A 26,317-nucleotide genomic window follows, 5' to 3' on the forward strand; every position below is an offset into this window, starting at 1 on the left:
GATACACTTGGTCAGGCATTGGGGATTTACTCACCTTTTATGTGCCTCAAGACTTTCAACACTATGTTTCAGGCCATCACTATTCCCTAAATTCTCTATCTTCCATGACCTTATCCAGAGTAAATACAGACAAATATTAATTTAAGGTTTTGCCCATTTCCATTAATAGCCCTTGAGGTCTTGTTTTTTAACCTCTGCCTAACTTCCTGTATTCACTGTGCAGGACCACATCCCTTACATCTTTGGTACCAATGTGCACAGTAATCTCTGGCTGCTCCCCCTTCATTTTGAGAATTTTCTGTAACTTGGCAAATCCTTGACCCTGGCAGCACTATCTTAGAATCTCATTTGTGGCTGCAGAATCTCACATTTTTTTTCACCTAACTATTGAGTCTTCTATTACAACTCTCCTTATCCCCGCCTTCCACTGTGCATCAAAGCCAATCATTGTTCTACAGATCCAGCTGGCTCTCCTGAATGCACCCCCCCCCCCCCCCACCCACCAACTGCTCCCCAGTGGGATGCCTGTTAGTGAAAAGAATGGTCCACAGGGGAATGCTACACTCTGCCACTTTTCTCTTTTCTCCCAATCCCACCTCTCTTGGTAGTCATTGGGCTTAAATGTCCTTTAATGAGTCTGTTGAGTTAATTGTGTTGAAATCCTTACTAACCTAAGTTTTACAGTTTCTGAATTTAAATTTAATGCAAGGAACTTGCCATTTTTTTTAGTATATTTATCAAAAGCAACACCAACAATGAAATGTATGTTGCAATTGATTGACTTCAGCGAACTGATGTAAGATGAAATGCAAGAGTATTTGAAATATTTCAAATGATTATAATGACAATTTGTTAGGTTTATTTATTCAAAGTAAACTTTTATAAGCCCAATTGTGCAGCAGTTTGAATTTTTTAAAAAGCATACACTGTATTGACTTAAAAAGAAGTGAACATTTCAGTGAAAATGCTTCTATGATTGCTTGAGTTCAAATTCTGAAATTCTATTCCATTTAATTTAGTGAAACTATATATCAGAAATTGGGGTTGTGTTGTATTAGCATATTACATATTTAGAGCATGTCACAGAGGGTGCCATTCCTCCCCATCCTTGTTTCAGACATACAGTTTTAGTGTAGTGACTGAAGCTACATCATGTTCTTGCATCAGTTGCTTCTTGGTACACACCCCAGTTTAAAAATGAGTTACTTGGGACAAAAATGTCAAAATTCCTATTGATATCTAATTGCATTATTGTTGGTGGTTCAGATAAGTTTGCTACACTGGTTTTTCTTTGAAATTACCCAAATATATCAATCTGTAAATGCCAGTATTTTGATTGCAATGCATAGTTGTTAAATATTCAATACGTGTGTCTTTGATCCATGTTAAAATTAAATATTCTGCTCATGTACAGTTCTTAAGGGCAATCAATTCAGATCTTTCGTATTTTATCATGATGAAGTAGCCTTCGTCAGTTGGCCGTTCATTCATTGTGCATAGACTTTAGGTAGTTGCTCTACATGTTCTATATTTGATTCTAATGACCTGGCTTTGATTGGCGAAGCTGTATCTTAAAAAGGTTATTGTTCAAGTTTCTCATTTTAATGCTTACATCTTATGGGTGCAAACTTTGACCAACACTGCAAAAGATATTGGATTTCTTATCCCCCTCAGGCTGTTGAGAAGTTGCTTTGGAAATCAAGTCATCATAGTAACTGAAATCTGATGTTCAAGCACAAATGAATGGATTCTTCATCAATTTGAAGCTTTACTTTATTATTCATTACTTTGGTAAATCTGAATTTCAAGTTACAGAACTAAACATTGCATTTAGGAGACAACAGTGGCATAATGCTTCAATTTTTCCATTATTGTTCTGAAGTAATAAGAAAAAACTTATTGCTTATTTGTTCCCATTTGACTGCTTGTTGTACAAGATTCATGTAAGACAGGAAGATGACCTGATCACAGTTTGTACTTAACGCTGCTGGTGTACTGTTTAAATAAAAACTTGCTGGAGTCATATATTGAAGCATTTTTTAGTAGTCTTTTTATGAAATACATTGCAAGACTCATTAGTATTTTTAGCTTCATATGCTACATTGAAAGTTCCAATTTGTGCTCTTTAACAAGGGCAATAACTTAGTATGTTTACAGAAAACATATCTTTGCCATAATTACTTTAAGAATTCATAGCTTCTTGTAGCTTTTAGACAATTTCTGTCAAACAATAGGCTCTCCCTTCCTCTTTCTCACTGGCAGAAGAGAAGCACAACAGCACTCTACTGCAGTGCATATCTTTTTTTGGCCGAAAGCCTGCTGGTGCTAGTTTACGTGGGTGAGACTCGTTTCCTGTGTTCCTCAGGGTCTGGAAATAACTTGAATCATTCTGAAGATGCACATGATTACCAACCAAGAGATTTGTCTCTACTGACTTCCCAATTTCCAGCACAGAGTCCGCGGATGTTGCAGTGTGAAGAAGCTTCACCTGAGCAAATCTCACAGAAGCAAGCTGACTCCCCACTGCAGGTAAAAATCAAAACCATTATTTGAAAAGCTACAAGTAGAAATTTATATTTAAGGATTGTTGAACTTTAAGTGGGCAAGGGTTAATAATTTGTATGCAAATTAATAATTACCATGTCCCATGGAAATGCAGTTCAATACAGTTATAGTCCATTTAAAATATCGTACGATATTTTCAGCACATTTCACATTTATTTTCACATATATTATGATTCATTATTAACTTGTATTACTTTACAATTGCAGGTCAAGGTAGATAGTACTGAGGGAATCCTGCCATTGTCAAAATCATATGGAAATGAAAATTCAGGTATAGTCAGCATGTTTCAAATTAGCACAACTCTTCACCATACTAAGTTTGCTGAAAAATTTAATAATATTTCCTTCTCTAAGGCCTTGACACCAGTAATGCAGAGGGCTCCTTAAAAGATGAAGAGACAGAAATGGGGACCAGCTTCTTTCCAGACAGAAGTTCAAAGAGTTCCACTTGCACATCAACTACAAGCTGGCATCAAGAAGAGCTTGCTTGTAGATTCTGCAGAATGAAATTCAGCGATGCAGAAAAGCACACAGAACATGAATATCAGCATGCCTTAAAGATGTTGCCAGTTGAAACTTCTGAACATATGAAGCCAACCCTTACAGCCATGAGCATTCATGTATTTCCTGTGCAAGCACTCCGGTACAAGTGCTCAAAGTGTCCTGCCAGCTTCACGCTGAAATCAAATGCTGAACGTCATGAGAAGACTGTCCACTACAAACGTAAAAATTTGCAATGTTCATTTTGCCTGAAACCTTTCCGCGATAAAACTGATTTAAATCGTCATGTCGCATCGGTGCATACATGTGAACGTGCTTTTGTGTGTAGTACTTGTGGAAAGAGTTTTGGCGTACAGAAAAATCTAATAAATCATATGAGATTTTGTGATCAGGGTAGTATCCAAGAAAGTACTGAGCTTTCTGACCAGGTTTTGGATAGCCAAGTCCTTAAAAATGAGGAGGAGCTTGATTGTTGTAATGATATACCAGTACTTGATTCCCAGTAGTACTTCTCCACAACTCAATTAATCTGAATTGTCAGGGAAATTCTATAGGTATATTAAAAAAATGTGAATTTTGCTCTTGTTTCCTCTTTTCTGTGCATTGAACACTTGGATAGTCTTCAGCAGTTATAGGAAGTACATTTATATTTTGTTACCTGGTGCACTTAATTAGGCTTTTTCTAGTTCTTGGTGACAATAAGTTATTCTCCTATATCTTTGCGTATGTGGCAGATTGACTTTGCAGGGCAAAGTTACATTTTTAGCTTGTGCTTTTTTAATATGGATAAGTGTCATGAACTGAAATGGATGAATACATATTTTATTTTTTCAGCAAGATCTGTATATTAAGTAATTTTCTGTGTGTTTTTAATTATCAGTGATCTAATCTTAGAGTCATAAGGGACAGAAATAGGGTCTTTAGCCCAAATCATCCATGCTGACCGAGATATCTATCTAAGCTAGTCACATTTATCTGTGTTTGACCTATATCACTTTCTGCCTTTTCTATCCATGTGCCTGTTCTAATGTCTTTTGAATCTTCGGACTCTGAAGAAAATTGTTGGAACACCATCATGTTTTCTTTGTTACATGTTTTAATTTCCTTGCCTATCCGATTATGTTTAGATTTTCTGTTAAATGAAAATTTTTTAGACTAAAGGCTTTCTCAAATCTTTTTGCTTTAAGGTGTGTAATGGGGCTGTCTCGGAAATAAGTTTTTTTAAAAAAATATATATATATACCATATAGTGCTTTGTAAAAGTATTCAGACCCCAACCCTTTGTTCACATAAGTGAGTACTGCAACCAGGGATTTTGATCAATTTAACTGAGAATTTTTATTTGTGAATCATATATTCCTTTATTTCACAGTAGGGCCCAAAAACAGGGAAAATTGTAAAGCATGATTGAACTTAAAAATTCAAAAACTGTAATGTCAACAGTTCAAAAGTACTAATTTCCCTTTGCTCAATAGTTAGTTAAACCACCTCTCACAACTATTACAGCCTCTATTAGTTTTGCACATCGTGATGGAGCAGGATTTGTCCATTCCTCCTTGCAGAGTTGTTCAAGCTTTGCCAGGAGGGAGGCTGGGCAGCAATCTTGAGGTCTTGCCAGAGATGTTGGAACAGATTAAGGTAATGACTGACTCGGCCACTCAAGGTCATCAATTTTCTTCATTTGAAGCCAATCCATGGTTGATCTGACAGTGTGCTTTGGGTGGTTGTCCTGCTGAAAGACGAACTTCCTCCTGAGTTTAACCTTTCTGGCAGAGGCTAATAAGTTTTTATCTATGATCTCTCTATATTTAGCAGCATTCATCTTCCCATCAATTCTGACCAGATTTCCAGTCCATTCTGCTGAGAAATATCCCTATAGCATGATATGACCTCCACCATACTTTACAGTAGGGATGGTGTTACCTGGCTGATACGTAAACCTAGTGCTGTACCTCACATACTGCTTAGTATTGAGCCCATCCAACCACAAGACCTTCTTTCACATCTTTACAGCATCTTCTAAGTGGTGCTTTGCAAAGTCTTTATAGGCAAAGATATGTTTTTTTCAGCCAAGACTTCTTCGCTGCCACGCTTCCATAAATACCATTTTTGTGCAAGGGCTTAGAAATTGTCAAGCCATGAACTTCATCTCCATTTGCAGTCACTGACTTCTGCAGCTCACTCAGAGTGACTGTTGGTGTTACAATGGCCTCTCTTACACGTGCCATTCTTCTCCAATGACTAAGTTTAGATGGGTGGCCTGACCTAGGCAGTGTAGCTGTGGTTTAATATTTTTCCACTTTTTCCACGATGGACTGCGCTGAGCTCTGAGGAATGCATGAGATGGTCTTGTAACCTTTTCCGGATTTGTGCTTCTCTGTTATCATTTCTGTGACTTGCCTTGAATGCTCTTTTTTTCCTTCATTTGGTTTGATCTGTTGAAAATCCACAGATCTTACAGAAAGAGTGGGTATTTATTCAGGTGATCCTCCAATTTTCTACATCGACAAACTGGGTGAGTTGGTAATGTAATGTACAGTATTGCACCTGAGGAAACAGCGTACTATTAACAAGGGAGTGAATAATTTTAAGGTCTCACAATTTTGGTTTCTAGTTTTTAATAAGTTGTTGACAAGTTTTGGTATTTTACTTTTGATCTGACATAATGAGCAATGTTTTGTAGATTAGCTCAGAAGTTCCTACCTCTATTTAGAAAATGAGACAGTAAAATGTGAAGATAGTTGTGGGCGCTGAATACTTTTTCAAGGCATAGTACACAGGAGAATTTTGTAAATGAGTACTTGCAGTGGGTGTATTCTGTTTTTTAACATGACTAAATTCATATTTAAAGTGTTTATCCTTTGCAAATTGTCTTTAGATTTTTATAAACCATTTTTGAAAAAATATCAGTAAAGCCAAGTATTAGTTCCTTCAGAATTTATTTTTATTTTAAAAAGTGAAATGTGTTGCATTTAATGATCCCACACTGTAGATGGAGACTGAATGCAAACATTCTTGTTAATGCAATGAAAAGTGAAATTAGGTTTTACTTTACTAGTAAGATTTGGTCCATAGTGCCAAAACAGGTTTAGTTCCCATCTCGATAACATTCATTGTCAAAAGAAAATATTTTTTCCCAAGCACAACCTGCTATAACACAGTGCAGCATTATTGGTAGCAATTTTGTGATGTAATTTTTCATCTACTAATTTCCATAGTAGACTTTAATGCATTTATTTTAGAACTATTAAATGTTAGCATATTGTTTTGAATTGCAATGAGTTTCAAAGGTTTAACCTTGCTGTTAGTTTTAATATTATTCTAGTTACTGTGTAAATGACTTTACCTCTGATTTTATCTGCCTTGAGGAAATCACGTTTCCCCCAATGGTTTTTACTGCTTAGTAGACACGCAGCTTGTGCACCACACAATTCTCTATACATATCTTTGAGAAGGTTGTTAAAAGTTGTATTATGTGTTTTTACTTTGTTGTAGAAATAGAAAAATGTGCTTGCCATACCGAAGACTGATTTTATTGCTTCATGGTATTTTGTTATTGAATTAAATAAATTTTAGATAGCAATGAAATGATTTGATTTCCCGTTTATCTTCTCACTAATTTGTGCTACTTTCTAGTTAAGGAACATGGAAGTAAATTTTAAGAAAATGTTAGTATTTTCAAGATACTCATACTAGCATATGGGAAAAATAGTGCAACTTAAGTTGTATGTAACATTTAGGTTGTCTTCATGCTGAAATCTGACATTTGGGAATATGGAATGGGACAATTTAATTTGCAAAAGCAAAGATGTAGAGGTAATGCTATTTTATTTAATACCTTTGAATGGATCTTGTGTTGAATATCAGCTGCATGCCAAATTTAAGTACATTATCTGCACTTTTGTTTTACCTGTTGTGTCATTAGAGTGACAGGATGCTTCTTATTCTATTATTCATCCAAGTAAATCATTCCTAGGTGTACCCAGGAATTCACCAGAAATGATTTCTGTTCTTGGGGAGAAGTCAGTTCAATAGTATTTCTTTAAACGTGATGCTTCAGAAAACCCTGAATAAATTGCACTGTATAACTTAGCTTGCTTTCTTATCGTTTACTAAACTTAATTATCTTGTTATGTTAGCAAATATTGTACTGATTTATTTTTGTGATGGACTTTTTGTATCAAGTGTGCTGGATATGATGTTAGCCATTGTCTACAAATTAAATTTTCCTTCTAAGATCCACAATACATTATGGAATAAGAAAGATGATTCTATATCCATTGCATTCAATAACTGTATGCAGTTTGTAAGGCTAACTATTAGATTACATATGCCATTCAGATAGATTCTATGTTCAGAAATGACGCAAGGCAGGTGTGTTTATAGTTGAGTTTTAAGTCACCTACAGTTCCTCGAGTTCTAGTTCATTGTGTTTCTCTCTATAGATCACATGATTCTCAAAGTGAAGAGCACTGTATTCAGTTTATTTGAAAGGGTGAATACATTAGGAATCTGCAAGCCAAGACTTTGATATTTGCAAACTTATGACAACATGGCCTAATCCTTTGTCTGTGAAATACCAGTAGCATACTGGAAAACAAAAAAGTTGTAGGTTGTCTCTATAAAATGATTTGATCCTTTGCCATTAAAATAGTATGAAATCCATCTGTACTGTTACTGAAATAGTGGGTGGAAGGTAAGAAACCTTTTCAAAACCCAATTATGAATTCAAACTGGTAAGGATAGTGGAATATGTTTGATGTAAGGTCACCATTAAAATCAGAAAAATACATCTGAGCTGTTAGCAGCTGAAAATGTAAAAAGGTGAAATCTTGTACTTAAATTTTTGGCATGTGCAAATGAGACTAAAATTCTATTAGTCAATTTAGTACACATGGAGGGTGAGTTTTTTTGCAGCTGCATTCCAGTAATGTTAACACAATTCAAATAGATTAAACAATATAAATGAGTTGTGCCCCAAATCTCTTGTATTTGAAGTTCTTTAAACTAAAATGCAAATTTGATTCAATTTGTCTAGGTGAGGCCTCAGCTACAAGAGCAGTCACACTCCATCATTTGTCCTAATTATGTTGGATAGGGAAGAACTTGTAAATTATATGTGCTTTCTTGAGCTAGCAGTAATACATTGACAGTTTTAAAATTCTTCAGATTTTAAAGAAAACAGTTCATAAAAGCAGAGATCAGTGTACACCAGTACAATATTCTGGTATTTAAAATTTTCATTGTTTTAATTTCTTTCACTCGCTGGTGGTGAGCTGGCTAAAAATTTTTTTTATTAAAATCTATTTTTAATAATATAGGCAAGGCTGTATGCTTTGCCTCTTGTACATAGAAAAACTTAAAGAATGTAATTCTTGTGACTTGAGTAATGGTACAGATCTTTTACTAATTTGTTTTCTGGTTAACTTCAACCTTATCAGTACAATTTTGATCCAGCCAAGGCAGAACCAACCCCCCCCCCCCACCCCCAACCTGTTTCCTTCCTATTTCACCTTTACATTGCCTCTCCCAAATGACATTCCACACCACATTACCACCTTCAGGGTTAAATAAACTTTAATCGTTAAAATCCACCTGTTTTTAAATCAGCTTTCCAGTATGATTTATATGACCTACTACCAAAACTCTTTAGCCTGTGGCAACGTTCCACTTCCCACCTCCAACATCACTATCTTGAAAAGAAAATATTAACTGAGTTTTGCAGTCAGTACCTGTAACTATGCCCTGAACACTTTTACACAAATAAAAGAAAAAATATTTTACTTAATTTTAATTCTCTTCAAAGGTTGCTTGTGGTATTTTCATAACTCAACTCTTCTGAATTCCATCTGTGATACATAAACATTGCCAGTTTTTGCTTATCTAGTGAGCTTAGATTAAGCATGAATTTGCACGATTTCACTGTATAATAAGTGATTCCAAGCAAAATGGCTAATATTTAGCCATATAAGCAGCTAGTCCAGAGTTTAATGTGTTATCAAATGCAGAAAGCCTGGTCTTACAGATTCAGAGCTACGATTCAGGACTGACGAGGGCCTCGGCCTGAAACATAGACTGTACTTCTTCCTATAGATGCTGCCTGGCCTGCTGCGTTCCACCATTTAAAATCCAAAATGACTTGTAGCTCTCTATAAGTGGCAAAGCTGAAAGGTTGGGATTGCCATTTGGCAAAGTTTTTTAAGTGGCTTTGGAGGCATGGTTTCTTCAGTATATTGCTAGTGATCCTGTTGTGGTTAAAGTTGGCTGAGTGAGTCTGGGATGATTGGGATTAATATCCAGATAGCCTAAGAGTGGTCTGGGAGGGTAAGGGAATATTGAGTATGCATGTATAAATATTATGGTATGAGACTGGGTGAGCAGGATTTGCCTTACTGAATTATATTAACTAGTAACTTGGCACTATTGATAGTGAAAGCTTTTTTGACCTTTAAAGAGTAATGATACAAATTTTGCATTATTTCATTCTTTTAATATTGCATTGTACTGATTCAAAATGGAGAAAATATAAATCGGGCATTAATCATTCCCAAGAGGGATATTCTTGGTTGGTCAAAAGTGATGATTGTGGTGCTTGTTAGTTATTCAATCTTGAGATGGAGAATGGTGGGGAAAGAGCATCATCATCCTTGAGACAGGCATCCAGTAACCATGTTTTACGGTTTCAAATTTCACTTCCAGTGAGGAACATACAGAATGACAAAACAGATTGTAGCACTTTTGTGCCACTGTATCAAAAATCTGCTAACAATATAGATGAGGAATGACTTGGGACACACTGTTCAATGTAATTAGTAAGCAGATCAATGTTAAACTGTTTATTAGTCAAATTTCCAAACTGGACAAATTGTAGGAGGTGATTTACCAATAGTTATGGACATAGAAATGGAAAGCTATTTTCCAAGAGTGCATGTACTTTGAAATAGGCAGATTGTTAAAATTGAAATATTTTCACATACACCCTCTTCGTGTTTGCCCTCTTTTAAGCTCCCTAACAATTACTGGGAAAAGGACAAATCTTCCATGATGTTGCTGTAGGTGCATGCGACTATTGTGCTGAAAATGGCTTATTTAGTGGATTTCTTTTAGTTGCCAGCCTGGTTCTATGAATATACAATAAATACGTGAGGGAGAAGTAAGTTTTGTCAGCATTGTATCCAGTGGTAATAGTTCAGAGCTTATTGAGGAAAGTGATGTTTTAACACCAGGTCATCTTCCACACTGGTGCTTGCAGAATGGTTGCATTGGTAGGGACCGTAAAGATCACCAGTGCCTGTTGTTCTGCAGTCTCATTTTAATAATTGCTCCTCTTTAAAATGGATTTTACTTTGGTTGATAGTTTAGTAAATCTTTCCCTTGTCGATTCTTTAACTCCAACATTTTGTGGTTTATCACTTATTTCCAGTGTGATCAAATATTTTTCAATAATAATCCTGTTTTGAGAGTATCCATCATTGCTACCCACAACAAATCAGGCATGATAAAGAGTTATAGTAATTAGCATTAATGGACATGAAGTAAAAAAAATCAATCTCTCTGAATATATGACTGATTATTAGAAATTAATTGTCATGAACATTGCTGACATCAACTAACTGATTTTGCCTAATTGTCTTTAACAGTTTTATTAGTCAATTAAACCTACTCAACAAGCTATTTTGTTTTGTACTTCAGTGGCTTCCAATTATTAATTTGTCTTTCATGCTGAATTTGATTAGTTGGGTTGAAACACAGTTTTGCTGAGCCATGTGTCTTCTTGGCAAGAAAAACTGATACTTGCTGCTTTCCTGGTTTTTCATTTGTTTCTCCACAAAGCAAATAAAACAGCCTTTTCTGGTTATTGTTCTCTGGAATTATTAGTTGCAATTTAAATGTCTTTGCAAACTTTGGGCCTCTTTTCCCTCTTGCTCCACTCATTATTATTCTCATTTTTTTACAACATGAAAGGAAGCCATTCATTGCTTGAAACTATGCTGGCCCTCAAGGCAATCCCATCATTCTCATTCACCTATTTATTTCCCAGTAAATTATTCTTTTCTCATGTCCAACAACTCCATCCTGATTTCCCTTTATCAGCTCCCATGTCCACTTCCCCCACCGTATCAGCTTTGCATATTTCCACTCCCAAACCCTTCTATATCTTTCTTCTTTAATTGCTTTACTATGATTTGTGAAGTAATCTTGTATTTTCTCTCCTAAGTATTGTAATCACGTAATTTTTTTTGGCAGCATTGCTTTTTGGTTTCAGAACAGCCATGAGAAAGTGTCCAGGCTTGCTAATAACTTGCTTTTTCCCAACTCTCCTGTTATATTTGTTCTGATTAGGAGCATAGATAAGTTTCAGTGTGCATTCCCATTTCCACAGCTCAGTACCTTATGACAATGGATCCTTAGAAATACCTGAAGTAGAAAGTTTCTTCTGAAACAAATTGAACATCTTAAGTTGTATAATTATAATCAAATGTACTACAAGCTTTGACTTGTTCATGACAACTTGTAAATAGTAAAGCTAAAATGTTATTGCAACGTACAAATTTTATGTTCATTATAAATGACTATTAATTCAATTGTGTTTTTTCACATTTTACAGTTAATGAATTTACCGTGATAAGAAAGAAATTTAAGTGCCCGTACTGCAGCTTTTCTGCGATGCATCAGTGTATCTTGAAAAGGCATATGCGTTCACATACAGGAGAAAGACCGTATCCATGTGAAATTTGTGGCAAGAAGTTTACTCGGCGGGAACATATGAAAAGGCATACGTTGGTAAGCATTATTTTTATTCCAGTTATTTGAGCATATGTCCATACCGATTAGGAGGAATTTGTCACTCAGCCCTCAATCCTACTGTGCCATTCAAGATCATAGCAGATCTGTAGTAGCCATCATTCTGAATTCCTGTCATACATACCTTTATCTTAAAGATTCACAAATCCCTTCCTCAAAAGACATCGGAAACAGAGTTCCAAAGAACGACGATGCTCAGAGAGAGGAGTAAGCCTCATTTTATCTGTTTCAAATGGGCAACTTTTTATATTTAAATTGTGATCAAGAATTCTAAATTCTCCCACAGGAGTGATCACTGAAGCCTGTATGTTTCAATTGCCATATTTCTCTATCACTTGTAGCAGATACAAACCTTGCTTATTCAACCTTTCTCAGGAGCAAACCCAAATATTGTAGCAAACCTACAAGCTGCTTCCAATGCATTTACATCCTTTATATAAAAAGAGACCAGTATTCTTGCTGAAGTCTCACCAATTCTGCATAACTAAGGCATAAGCTCCATACATTTGTATTGATTGTATGTAAACTAGTTTTTTTGTGAATTCTGCACAAGGGCATCCAGATTGCTCTCATTGCTGGAGCTCTGTAATCTCTCACCTTTTTATTTTTATTCTGGCAAAATAACCATTTCGTATTATTCCATCTAGTACTCTATTTGCCATATTTATGCCCAGTTATTTAACTTATCTTTTCTGTATATTTCCTTTGCAGCCTTCTGTTCTCCCTATCTGCTCAAAGCTGTCTTAACATTGCTTATTATCTTGAATTTTAATATCTTATAGTTTCTAACACTTTTTTTTCTGCAGTGTTTCCCGTTTTGAATAAAAAAAAGGTTCCATTTGTTCTTTTCCAATCCAGTGGAAGTTTTGTTGAATCTGTGGGATATTGAAAAATTAAAACCAACTAATTCATATTCCCCCCTCTCATGTTATCTCCTTGCCCGTCCGTCACCTCCCTTTGGTGCTCCTCCCCCCTCTTCTTTCTTCCATGGCCTTCTCTCTCTTTTACCAATTAACTTCCTAGCTCTTTGCTTCATTCCCCCCTTTCTCCAAGTTTCACTTTATCACCTGGCATTTCTCTCTCCCCATCCCCCACCTGTCAAATCTACTCCTCTGCTTTTTTTCTCCAGTCCTGCCAAAGGGTTTTGGCCCAAAATGCTGACTGTACTTTTTTCCATAGATGTGGCCAGGCCTGCTGAGTTCCTCCAGCATTTTGTGCATGTTGCTTGGATTTCCAGCACCTGCAGATTTTCTCTTGTAATCCACTATCTAACTTGCCACTTCTTGTAAGGCACTAGGAGGAACTCCATCACGATTCGGAGACTTGGCAGCCTGCAGCTGCAATGACTGCCCTTATTGTAATTTTCCGGAGTTTCTCCCTCCCTTTCAATTCCGATATACAAATATTTTGCGAATGCTTCTTCTATCATGTATAAAGAATGTTGTAAGATACCCGTTTAATATATCTGTCTTCTCCTTATTTTCCATTACTTATTACCTAGACTCATTTTCTATACAACTAGCACTTTCTCGTTGAAGCCAAACATGACCATTTCAATATATATTGAAAGCTAAATAACACTTCAGCTGTGTTTGTACATGCTGCAAGAATATCAGTGTGTCCACACAGATAGATTGCACCTGAGAAATCTTGTTCATTTAGTGAATTTATTAGACTAAGAGTTTGTGAATAAATCCCCTATTTTCTGCTTAAAGTCCTTGTTTAAAGCTAGATTATTCGTCATATTTATCTAGTTGAATATTTTACCATAAATATTTTACTCACTAATGTCAGTTAATTTATTAATTCTAAAATAATTTCATATTTGTATTCCCACTGCAAATAGTATTTTTACATTTCACTATTCCAAACAGTGTAATTGTTTGAGATATTAGTTGAAAGCAGAAATACTTATGAAAAGAGATTAGGTTAGATAACTGTTCTATAAAATCATCAATGCAACCCTGATGGAAATGTTTGATTTCATGTTACAATGTTGTATGATTGAATAATTATCTATGGTCAGACTACTATCTTCACAGCAACTTCATAAACCTGTTTATAACATGTTATTTGTGGAAGTATTGATCAAAGGTAAACCACATTTGACAGGGAAGCTTGCAATAAATGAGGATGTATACTTCATTTCCATAAGACCATAAGACAAAGGAGAAGTCGGCCATTCGGCCCATTGAGTCTGCTCCGCCATTTTATCATGAGCTGATCCATTCTCCTGTTTAGTCCCACTCCCCTGCCTTCTCACCATAACCTTTGATGCCCTGGCTACTCAGATACTTATCAATCTCTGCCTTAAATACACCTAATGACTTGGCTTCCACTGCTGCCCGTGGCAATAAATTCCATAGATTCACCACCCTCTGACTAAAAAAAATTTCTTTGCATTTCTGTTCTGAATGGGCGCCCTTCAATCCTTAAGTCATGCCCTCTCGTACTAGACTCCCCCATCACGGGAAACAACTTTGCCACATCCACTCTGTCCATGCCTTTCAACATTCGAAATGTTTCTATGAGGTCTCCCCTCATTCTTCTAAACTCCAAGGAATACAGTCCAAGAGCGGACGAATGTTCCTCATGTGTTCCTCTCATTCCCGGAATCATTCTAGTGAATCTTCTCTGTACCCTCTCCAGGTCAGCACATCCTTTCTTAAATAAGGAGACCAAAACTGCCCACAGTACTCCAAGTGAGGTCTCACCAGCGCCTTATAGAGCCTCAACATCACATCCCTGCTCCTATACTCTATTCCTCTAGAAATGAATGCCAACATTGCATTTGCCTTCTTCAGTACCGACTCAACCTGGAGGTTAACCTTAAGGGTATCCTGTACGAGGACTCCCAAGTCCTGTTGCATCTCAGAACTTTGAATTCTCTCCCCATTTAAATAATAGTCTGCTCGTTTATTTCTTCTGCCAAAGTGCATAACCATACACTTTCCAACATTGTACTTCATTTGCCACTTTTTTGCCCATTCTTCCAACCTATCCAAGTCTCTCTGCAGACTCTCCGTTTCCTTAGCACTACCGGCCTCTCCACCTATCTTCGTATCGTCAGCAAACTTAGCCACAAAGCCATCTATTTCATAATCCAAATCGTTGATGTACAATGTAAAAAGAAGCGGCCCCAACACGGACCCCTGTGGAACACCACTGGTAACCGGCAGCCAACCAGAATAGGATCCCTTTATTCCCACTCTCTGTTTCCTGCCAATCAGCCAACGCTCTATCCACGTATGTAACTTTCCCGTAATTCCATGGGCTCTTTATCTTGTTAAGTAGCCTCATGTGTGGCACCTTGTCAAAGGCTTCCTGCCAGATGCTAAATATTTGATTGAGTTTCATCAACCACAAGGAATCTAAAAGCTAAACTGAAAGTTGGATGTAGTATTAACCATTTACTATAGATTCAGTGAAGATGTTATGTACTTGTCATTTAAAATTAAATGAATTCTTCATAAATCAAGTTTTATTTAAAGGGTTACATTTGTTTATAATATCTATGTATTAAAATATATTAATTCTTTGCTGAAAACCAGTTCAAATCTAACCTATCTGATGGACGTTGGACATAAATTAAGTGATTATTATATAAAAACTGGCCGGGGCTCTTATGGAAAGTAGAGCAACTTGCTGGGAGAATTGCAAACATCAATAAAAGCAAAATATTTTCCACATTGATTTCTTGATTCAATATGTACATCTGAAGTAAAAGATCAGTGTTGCTGTTAATCAGAAACCCTGTTAACAATTCTCCAGCTGTGGCTAGTTTAAACTTATTCTTATCAGTTAGTTTTCTGTCAGTGAGTAGAGTACATTGTATGCACAGAAGTTGGGGCAATTTATATTTCTTTCAACTTATTTCTAGTCCTTGTGGGGCCAGAGATTTTCAAACTTGATTAATTCCAGAATTTAATCACAGACCATATCATGAGTTTATGTCAGTGGCTGCAGAAGTAAGAAAGTAACAATAGTGTAAGGTACACAGCAGTATGTGACGTAGCTGTATCTAGTCACAATGTTGAAGTGGCTGCTTAGAGATTGAGGATTTAGATGATCAAAAAGACTAAAAATAGTTGCAGTCCATTTTTATATAATATTTTTCTTCAGAGTTAAGGGTCTTTGGAATCTTTTGCCACAGGGAACTGTATGGAGACCGTTTAGGAGAGGGAGATGGAAACATGCTTGTAAAACCTGTGCAGAAAGAGTCAGAATGAAATATTGATGCGCATACTTGTTCTTCGCATCTGACCTTTTATGAATTATTTGCTAAATCACTTAACAGTTTTTGATTTTCTGTTGGGGCTTTTGAGGCAGAATTCTTCCATAAAGAATCAACACCAAACATTTGTTTTTCTACTTAGGTGCACAGTAAAGACAAAAAGTATGTCTGCAAGGTCTGCAACAGAGTCTTCATGTCAGCGGCCAGTGTCGGTATTAAACACGGTTCTAGGCGTCATGGAATATGTGTGGATTGTGCGGGTGGAAGTCTGATGTCTCAGCTAGACCAGGATGGTACAGACGAGTCTCCAGATGGAATGTTCTCTGCAGAAAGCCAGTACCCGGATGATCATGGGGAAGGTCCTTATCCGGATGATCAGGGCGAGGGCCCCTATCCGGATGATCAGGGCGAGGGCCCCTATCCGGATGATCAGGGCGAGGGCCCCTATCCGGATGATCAGGGCGAGGGCCCCTATCCGGATGATCACGGCGAGGGCCCCTATCCGGATGATCACGGCGAAGGCCCCTATCCGGATGATCACGGGGAGGGGCCCTATCCAGATGATCACGGGGAGGGCCCTTACCCAGATGACCATGGGGACAGGGAAAGGGAGATTGATGAAGAAATGGCAGACGGTGAGGAGGAGATGAAGTGGAAGGATGATGTGATTCCCCAGGCCGATATAATTCTTGAAACTAAGGAGGTAATTGATTCCCAACAAGACCAAGAGAATCAAGAAATTCCTGTAGGAGATGACAAGGATTTTGGGTGGATTTCCCAGGAAATGTAGCCTTTGGGTTACCTTTACATTCTGGAGTGCATCAACGCACTGTAGTTCTTTAGAGTGCTAGCTGTTTCACTAATGTACACGTTAAATTGTAGTCGGGCAGTTTTACAAGAACATTATATTTACAAAAACTACTACTCAAAGATATGTACACCACAGTGATTTTTCAGGTTCATTGTCCAATTGTGAAATTTAGGATTAGCCGTTGTTAAAATTTGGGGCATTGTACCAGTGGTTCTATACGCCTTTCTTAAATTTCATAATGTTTTTGAAAGATGTTGGTAAATTTTGAGATTTTGAATCATTTTATTTAGTATTGTCTAAGTATGTTAATCCAGATTGCCCATGTGAATGCAAGATCCAAAGCACATTGCTAACAGTTAATAGATAATAACAGACATTGAATAGCAAAGGTTTTGTCCAACTGTTGCTTCCCACAATGTGATCAATAATTATTAAAGTTATCATTCCCTCCTTTAGCTCAATGCATCCAGATGCGAAAACCCCATCATTTTTTTGTGTTAGTAGATTAGATCATTTTGACAAATTATGTGCAAAAATTAACAAGTGTACATTCCCAAAAAAGAAGATTCTCCACTCTGGAAAGAGTTGAGACATTCCTTCATTCTATAATGTCTATATGTGCACACAAATTCTGCCATAGATTTAGTTCCGAGTTAGTGTGTTTTAAGAAGTGTTTCATAATGGGGTTTCTTCGCTATGGCGGGTGTGAGTCATGTGCTGCATTGTGTTCTTTTAACATTTTCAATGTCTATGTGTCTGTAGTCTAAAAATGACTATTTTTAGTCTATATGTCAATGTTAATTTTGACTATCAAAACATGTGCTTTCACAAAGTTCAAAGCTGTGCCAGATATCTGTCCTCTTTAGACATGGAAAGAAGGAGTTAACTTAATTGTTACATTGATAAAAAGGTAGAACATTGCTTTTTTTAGTTATAATATACACTAAATACTGAATATATACCAAATTATATGTTTTAATAGAATTTACTTTGGATACTTTAAGATGATTTTTGTTTATCATTTAGAAAATGCAAAAAAAACTGGAATTGTTCATTATATTTCAGAAAATCAAATCTTATCATGTTTGGCTTGTTAGTGGTAATACAGTATGTGCAAATTACTAAATTAAGCCATAACTATGGTTACTTTTTAGAAATCTATATTGTTGTATTTCAAATTTCTGCCTTTTACATTAGGAGTTTTGCCTGATGAAAGTTTTAAGAGTGCTGTGTGAGTATGCTCTCATATATATTTATTTTTTCAACATGCTTTCAGCTGGATTTAAGAGAGTGCTTAAAGCTGTTGAAATCTTCTCTGCTTGGAATATTATTCTATATCATACTGACTTTGTAATTATAAACCTGTGTTTGTATTCAAGATGTGTTTAATATTCAGAGTTAGTTATGAGTAGTGGGAGAAGATGACTGTGCATTGTACTGATCTCTGTAAATGTAGTAATTAAATTTTTTTAGTGATTATGCTTTCTGTATCGGGCATACCAAAGGTCTGCCTAAAGTTCATGTGCTGGGAATAGCTTGGATATACTCACACCCAAATCAAACTTAAATAAACTTGGAATTGCTGCCAAAGCAAACAAGTGTTGTACTTGTATGTTTTATGTCATTTTTGAAAGAAAGATCTCACAATTTGTTCCTTATGTTTTTACATCTTGCATGAATAGCGCACTCAAGTTACGAATGCCTGATTTAAGAGCGTTAAAAGAGTGGAAGTGCAGAGCATGTTTCCTATAGTAGGAGAGTCCAGGACCAGAGTGCACAGCCATGGAATAGAAGGACACCCTTTTAGACCAGACATGAGGAACTTCTTTAGCCAGAGGATGGTGAATTTGTGGAATTCATTGCCACGTGCAGCTGTGGAGGCCAAATCACTGGGTATATTTAAAGCAGAGGTTGATAGCTTCTTGATTAGTAAGGGTGTCAAAAGTTATGGGGTTGAGATTAAAAAAAAAAATCAGCTGCAATCAAATGGTGGAACAGACTCAATATGCTGAATGGCCTGATTCTGCTCCTAATGGCCTAATTCCTTCAAAATCAACTTCCTTTCTTTTTACCACAATGGATAATTTCACATCTGCATGGTACTCAGGCTGCTGGCCCACATACTTGTAATAATCGTGCATATTCATTCAGTTTTCATGTTTAGGACCCTTCCTGATTGTTGCAGTTAGTTTTAAAATAAATTGATTTAACATTAAGATGCTGAAATCAAATTAAACATTCAATCCAATTTTACTTCCTATATTTATGTTAGAAATTATCTTTAAAACATTTCACTGAACAAATAACTACCCAAATAATATATAATCTTAGGTCTTCTAAATCCAATATGTTTTAATGGTGTGATTTTAAGAGAGGCATTATATTTCTCTTAGAATCCTTGGCTTTGGTTCAATGTTGGGCTGGAGACAAATGTTAATAGAGTCTTTCATTGACTTATGCCCAATTTTAACCTGGGCCATGCCTGAACAGAGCAAGAAATGAGACAACACATGAAGAGTTGACTATTAAGTCCAGGCTACCTCAAATCTAAGGTCTCATTTTAATTGCAACAAACAATCTGTTGGAGGAACTCAGTGGGTCGAACAGAATCCATTGGAGGAAGGCATGAAATCTCAACCATTGCTTTCCCCCAACACCCCAACCCCACAAGCTGCTAACCCGCTGAGTTCCTCCATATGATTGTTCGTTGCTCCATATTCCTGATTTTGCAGTCTCATGTTTCTCTCTTATTTTAATTTGTTCTGAGTACTCTCTTGCTCAAAGCTGACAGTGACTATATCCAGGTATGGGGAGGGGAATGAAAACTCAAAAGAAATATCCCATTGCAAATAGCTTGTGCAGAACTAGCATCATCTTTGAATGTTTAATGAAGACAAAAATAACAGGCAATATCTATGGGGGAAGAGAGAGAAAAAATAGGAGTTACATTTTCAATAGCCTTTCATTAGAGAATGCACTATTTTGCAGCTATCAGTGGGGCAGCTTTGAAACTTAAGACCTTGATTTCCTGTGGTGAATGACTTTGTTGGTTAAATTGACATGGGGAGAGGAGGATTGGGAGGGCCAAATGTAATGCAGACTTTGCATCGTTTCAACTGTTTCCCATCCCCCTCCCGTCCCCTTGTCTTTGCAGCAGGGCTGACATTTGAGATTCGGTGTTTTGTGCAGTAGCTGAATTTATTAAATAAATTTCAGATGTTTAATTGAGTTTCACCTCAGTTGCACCTGCCTGCCATATGTTGCGGATCATTATTTCATTTTACTTTCATATACATTGATAATTTTGGTACAAATACCTTAGAGGTGACAAATGTGATATTATAGATGTTTAAACATAGGATTAAGTAATGTGATTATGATTTCAGGTCTTGTACAGCTATGAATAGAGTATACTGTCTTAAATACATTGGGATGGTGATATTCCAACAGTTGCATGACAAATGAATATCCCTCATTGTAGAGTTCGATTACATGATTTTTCATAATCAGCTTAAAATATCAACTAATTTTGAGAATTATCTATGGTTCATTTGGCAGCATTCATATTGGTGGGCCACAGGATCAAACATTGAGCACTGCTGTGGAGAACTGAACAGTAAAGTACAGACCCAAACTGATGGGCTCTTGCAATGTGTGTTGGAGGGGAGGATTGCATCGTTTGGCTACTTTGCTGAATTGAAGCCTTATCTGTTGCCATAGAAGTTAAAGAAGAATCTTAATGTAAAGCAAAAATTTTCCCCAGTACATCTGGATCAATATTTGTCCATCTGTGTTAACTGTCATTTGTTGGAGCATGTTAAACTTGTCATCAGCTGCCATGGGTTGGCACACAGAACAATCACTATGTTGACTTACCACATATTTTGGTACAAATTCAATTGGTTATCAGTGATTTTCATAAACCACATGCAGTAAAATGTTTCACAAAACAAGCTGCTGGACAAAACTGGTGGTTCAGGACCTTTCCTAACCTGTTCCTTCAGCACATTGCTTTTTGCTCCAGATCCAGTATCTGCAGTCTCTCGTGCCTTCAGTAAAATGCTTTGTTGTCTATAATCCATTGCAGGATAACAGCTTTGAATTATTATGATTCCACCCACCACTCTCCCTCTAAATTTTTCTCAAAATTACTCCTTTTGCTGTAAATATTTTGGCAAATCCTGAGCCTTTAAAGGGTAAGTAATTTTTTTTCTGTGTATTTTGTATCAAAGAGATTATGTGTTACTTCTGGAGTCTACCAGCATATTCTTTCTCTTTTACATAATCAAGGACTTTGAGATAACTGATTCTTTGTTCTAATTGCAGGAAGGTTATTACGACGAGTACATGAAATAATCTTTACTAAGACTCAAGTTATTACAACATGATCCTCAGCACTGGTGTGTTTAGGTGTACAGATTATTGCAAGCTAATACCGTGATTTATTTGTACCCCAAGGTTTTGGAAAAAGAAACATTACTCATAATACAATGTTCTGGAATAATAGTTCGAAGAATTGGTAAAAACTATTTGGTTAAAAATAATATTATAGCTTTAAAAAAAATCTGTGTTTTTAAGTGCTGTTCAAGCAGTGTTTTATTTGAGTAGTCACTGTAATGATGTGCAACATATTGCAGCCAGTTTTAGTTGCTGGTCAAGACACTGAGAAGAACTGAGTTCCTTTTCTTTACATGAGCTGTTTTGCCTGTAAGAGTTGAGAGGCCCTGGATTAATGACTCAATTGAAAAATTTTGCTTCTGATTTTGCATTGCTCTCTCAAACAAATGCTGGATATGAATTTGATAGAGTTCAGGGCCACCAGGGAAGTGGTTCTGATTGAAAAGCATGGAACCCCCATGATGGATCAATGTACTGTAATATTTTGCAAGTTGACTTTAAGTTACAGCAATCCAACAATGTTATGAAGTACAAAATATGCTAGAGTTCTGAGTGATAAATATTATAATATATAGTTGGTTGCCTTGTGTGTAAATTATACATAGTACTAAAAGAGTTAGCTTTACCTCTTTTGAGCATAATGGCAATTTTGCATAATTTGAATCATTGTTGAGCATACTGGATTCACATTCTCAGTAGCCTCCGATATTAAGGATTTGGTTTTGTACTCATGGAAGACTCATTTTTAAAAGCTCGGTGTCTCAACGTGCCTTACAAGCAATGTACTGTAAAACTGAAGACAAAAAGGCAAAAGTTCATTATCACTTTTCTCCGTTCATTCTTTTTATTTCAAGATTCCGCCTTAAAGTTGAAAACATTGGATTCAAGTAATGTAAATCGAGTGCCAGATTGGTGTCCATTGGGAAATGCACAGAGTGGATCTGTGGTCATCCCAACATTTGTGCAAGGTCTTACTGCCATCTATTGATTTCAGGAAGAAGATAAATATTCCCATTTGTATGTACAGTAGTTGAGTCAGTAATGAAGACCTTTAGATATTGAAATTAGTTTATTATTGTTACACTAGAACAAGGTAACACAAATGACTATGCAGAATGATGAGTTCCGAAGGCTGTAATGTGTTCGGCTGGAAGATGAATGCTTTTCCTTGAGCATGTGTTGGGCTCCACTGCAATATTATAAGAGGCCAAGGAAACAGAGATCAGAGTGGGATGGAGAACTAAATGACAGGTAACTGGAATTTTGGGGTCATCCTTGTGGAACATCTGTAAGGGTTCTGTAAATTATGCTTTATTCTGGATTTGATTTCTCTCATGTAGAGGAGACCACTGTGAATGCTGAATGAAAGCAATGGTACCATAAGAGTGAAACACTGGTTCACCTGGAAGGAGTATTTGGGTTCGTCAATAATGAGAAGGGATAAAGACACAGGTAATGCTTTTCTTGAGGTTGCATCGGTGAAAAGGCTATGAGAAGGGGGTGTTGGTGGTGGAGAACCGGAATGGAAACTATCCCTTAAAAATGCTATTGGGGAGCAAAAGATGTTTCTGATGATGTCCATTTTGAAGAAGGCAGGAATTGCAAAGAATGTGGAGTCTAGTAGGTAGAAGTTGGGTACAAGAGGAACCAATCTGTTCTGGCTGAGGATGTCTTTGGAGCAAAGTGCAGGAAATGGACTTAATAAACAGAAGAGCTTTGGCTCATTGGTAGAGGGGAAGCCAAGACAATGAGAAAAGGAAGACTTTTAGATACATTAGTCAGGGGAAGGCTGACAAGATATTACCAAGACAGAGAAACTGGGAGAATGGAATGGAGTCCTTTCAGGAAGTAAAGTGAGGGTAGGTATAGTTAGGACTGGTAATGGACATTAATAGCTGGTTCCAGGTATCCAACAATGCATCATGGCTTAGGTTTGATGTGAGTTCTCATACTAGACATTTGACTTGAGTGGAGTTGGAAGATCTATTTAATGTAAGAACAAAATTAGGCAGGCAATATTGGGCTAACCATTGGGAGGGGATGGGTGGGGCCACTATTCAAGAAAGAGGGATACCTTAGTCCATTTTTGTATGGGATGGAGGTGTAATAATTTGTGTGTCCATGATGATGGAGTGCAGAAGTTCGTTCTGGATTTGAGAGTTTTACTTATTAGGAGAAATTATATAAACTGAGTTTTATTTCTCACTGGAACACAAGAAGCAGAGGGTGAGCTTTTAGATTTTTCTGAAGTTATGAGGGACATGACAGATTAATTTTTTAAGGTGGGGGTATTTAAAACTAGAAGGCATAGGCTTAAGTGAGGGGAGAAATTTAAAGGAGAACTGAGAGGCAGTCCCCCCCCCCCCACACACACACACAGGATGGTGAGTATTGTAATGAGCTGCCAGCAAAAATGACAGAGGCAGATACAACTAAATTTTTTTAAAGGCATTTGGATGTGTTAAGAAATGTGTAGTGAGATAGCAGCCTAAGGAGGTCAGATGGGATTAGTTACTGGGCATAGTTGTTGGTTTGGATGAGGTAACCCAAAGGAACTGTTTCTATGCCATACCAAAATTCTATGAGTTGTTGGGACCAGGAAACTAGAAAATGTCAAAGTGCCAGAGGGCATCAGAGGTGTTATAAATGGGAGTGGAAAGAGATGGAAGAGGTGATAAAGAACAGAGTCAAGAAGAAATACACTCAGTGGCCACTTTATTAGTTGCAGGAGTGGAACCCAGTGCGGTCTTCTGCTACTGAAGACTATCTACTTCAAGGTTCAATGTGTTGTACATTCAGAGATGCTCTTCTGTACACCACTGTTGTAACATGTCATTTGACTTACTGTTGTCTTCCTGTCAGCTTGAACCAGTCTGGCCATTCCCCTGTGGTCTCTCTCATTCAAAAGGCGTTTTCACCCACAGAATTGCCGCTCGTAGGATGTTTTTCATTTCTCACACCATTTTCTGTTGGTTAAGTGAGAGTGTTGTGCATGAAGATCCCAGGAATTCAGCAGTTTCTGAAATACTCAAACCACCCAGTCTGGCACCATCAATCATTCCATGGTCAAAGTCATTTAGATCACATTTCTTCCCCAGTCTGATGTTCGGTCTGAACAACAACTGAACCTCTTGATCATGTCTTCATGCTTTTAGGCATTGAGTTATTGCTACATGACTGGCTGATTAGATACATGCATTAACGAACAGGTGTACCTAATAAAGTGATCACTGTGTGTATGTGGTGAATAGTCTGAAACAATAAGTCTCCCCAGGGCAGTACTGCTTGTTGATCTTGGTGAGGAGGTAGGAGCTAGCTGTGAGAGGTTGGTAACTACAAGTCTAGAGGGTGAAGAGGAAAAATCTTAAGAAATTGGGTCAGTACTTGAGAGTCTACTTGGGACAGTATATGGGACACACGGAGCAATGCAGCTCTGCCTGAAAGCCTGCATTTAATGTCAAGGCATTTGGGAAAGTTGAACACCAACGTTGCATGTCTGTGTAGAATCAGTAGCCCGTTCTTCCCAGCATGAAGTGATGCTCTGCTCCATTTCAGTTCCTGTAGCCTCAACCATTATGCAGTGTCTGATGCCCAAGGTCTCTCTTCATTACAGCACAAGCCAAACAACGTCGAAGTGGAAACTTCGGCTCTTGGCAACGCTCTTGTCGTTCCCCTTCAAGGTGCTCTTTGAAGCCAAATACCTAAACTGAGATGCAGTTCTGCTCATCTTTCAGGATCACTTGTAACCTCCACTGCAAATGAACACTAAGACAACATGGGACATGTAGAACCAATGCACAGTGGTGGTTATGTGGTGATTATTTTTCTCTCTCAATCAGATATTTGTTGATTTAGGTGACTGTATTCATCAGTTTTAAACTGGATGCCGAGATGATCAGGAACACAGGAAGGTAAGATGGAAAGAGCAGGAAACGTCAATTTATTTTTATCCACTCACTGGATGTGGTTGTTATTACAAATGGAGCATTTAACACTAACAGCCTTTGAGAAAGTGGTGGGAAGCTGTTTTTTGAACAATTGTGGTGCTTGTGATTATTTATCACAGTGCTGTTAAAGAGTTGCAGGACTTTGAGTCAGCATTGAAAGGAAACATATATTTTCAACTCGGGATGACAAATGGCTTGGATGCGAACTTGTGTGCCTGTGCAATGTTGCTGTCCTCTTGGCTGGTAACTATCACTTCAGTAGTTGAAGTGGACTACTATGCTGTTTAAAAAAAAAAGTTGTTCCATGCAGTTGTTATGGAGGAAGTGAATGCGCTACGCAGTGCATGCGGTGCCAATTAAATGGGCTGCTTTGTTCTAGATAATAATAACGGTGTTGGAATTGTATTAGTCTAATCAAGCATATAATATGTCATATTCTTGACATGCCCATATATGATGGAATGACTCTGTAGAGTTGAGAGTTAAACTGTTGAATATATAGCCTCTGTCATGGACTTCCAGTTACAGTAATCATGTGTCTGTTCCAGGTAGGTGTAAGGTTACTCAAAGAATGTGTGTGGGGAGTTGATGGCTTTACAGTTAATTATGAAGGGGATATTGAATACAGCCATTGCCTGGTACTTGCTTAGTTGCTTATTAAGCTTGAATGTTATTCTGGTCCTGATAGAAAAGTAAGCAACTTTGGTAGAACAGGCCTTATATTGTTTTATGAGCTCCAGTTAGACTTGGCAATAAGGGTGTAAATCATGTGTCCATTAGAATTGATAGCCTCCATTCCTTGGAGCTGACACCTATTCAAAAAAAGCTAAGGTATAAAACATAGAATACTACATCACAGTACGGGCCCTTCAGCCCACGATGTTGTGCCGACTTTATAACCTACTCTAAGATCAATCGAACTCTTCCCTCCTACATAGAATTCCATTTTTCTATTGTCTATATGTCTTTCATTAATTTCTTAAATAGAAGATGCTCTTGAATGGAACTTATTAGAGGTGAATATTTAAGTGTGATTGGAGGTGAAAGGAAGCTATC

The 26,317-nt window shown here is 37.1% G+C and overlaps 1 protein-coding gene across 4 annotated transcripts in view; it reads left to right on the plus strand.

The window, feature by feature from the left end:
* zbtb46 (zinc finger and BTB domain containing 46) overlaps positions 1–18,500 on the plus strand; it is a 76,282-nt gene extending 57,782 nt beyond the window's left edge. For all 4 annotated transcript variants that reach the window (XM_063041354.1, XM_063041352.1, XM_063041356.1 and 1 more), the window contains exons 5-9: positions 2,366–2,529; positions 2,773–2,836; positions 2,920–3,288; positions 11,675–11,850; positions 16,248–18,500. In XM_063041354.1, coding sequence (XP_062897424.1) covers positions 2,366–2,529; positions 2,773–2,836; positions 2,920–3,288; positions 11,675–11,850; positions 16,248–16,895 — 1,421 coding nt within the window. In that variant the 3' untranslated portion in view covers positions 16,896–18,500. The remainder of the gene's footprint in view (positions 1–2,365; positions 2,530–2,772; positions 2,837–2,919; positions 3,289–11,674; positions 11,851–16,247) is intronic.
* Positions 18,501–26,317: the final 7,817 nt, after the last annotated feature.

The sequence above is a fragment of the Mobula hypostoma genome, chromosome 2 (assembly GCF_963921235.1).
Source record: "Mobula hypostoma chromosome 2, sMobHyp1.1, whole genome shotgun sequence".
Lineage (NCBI taxonomy): Eukaryota > Metazoa > Chordata > Chondrichthyes > Myliobatiformes > Myliobatidae > Mobula > Mobula hypostoma.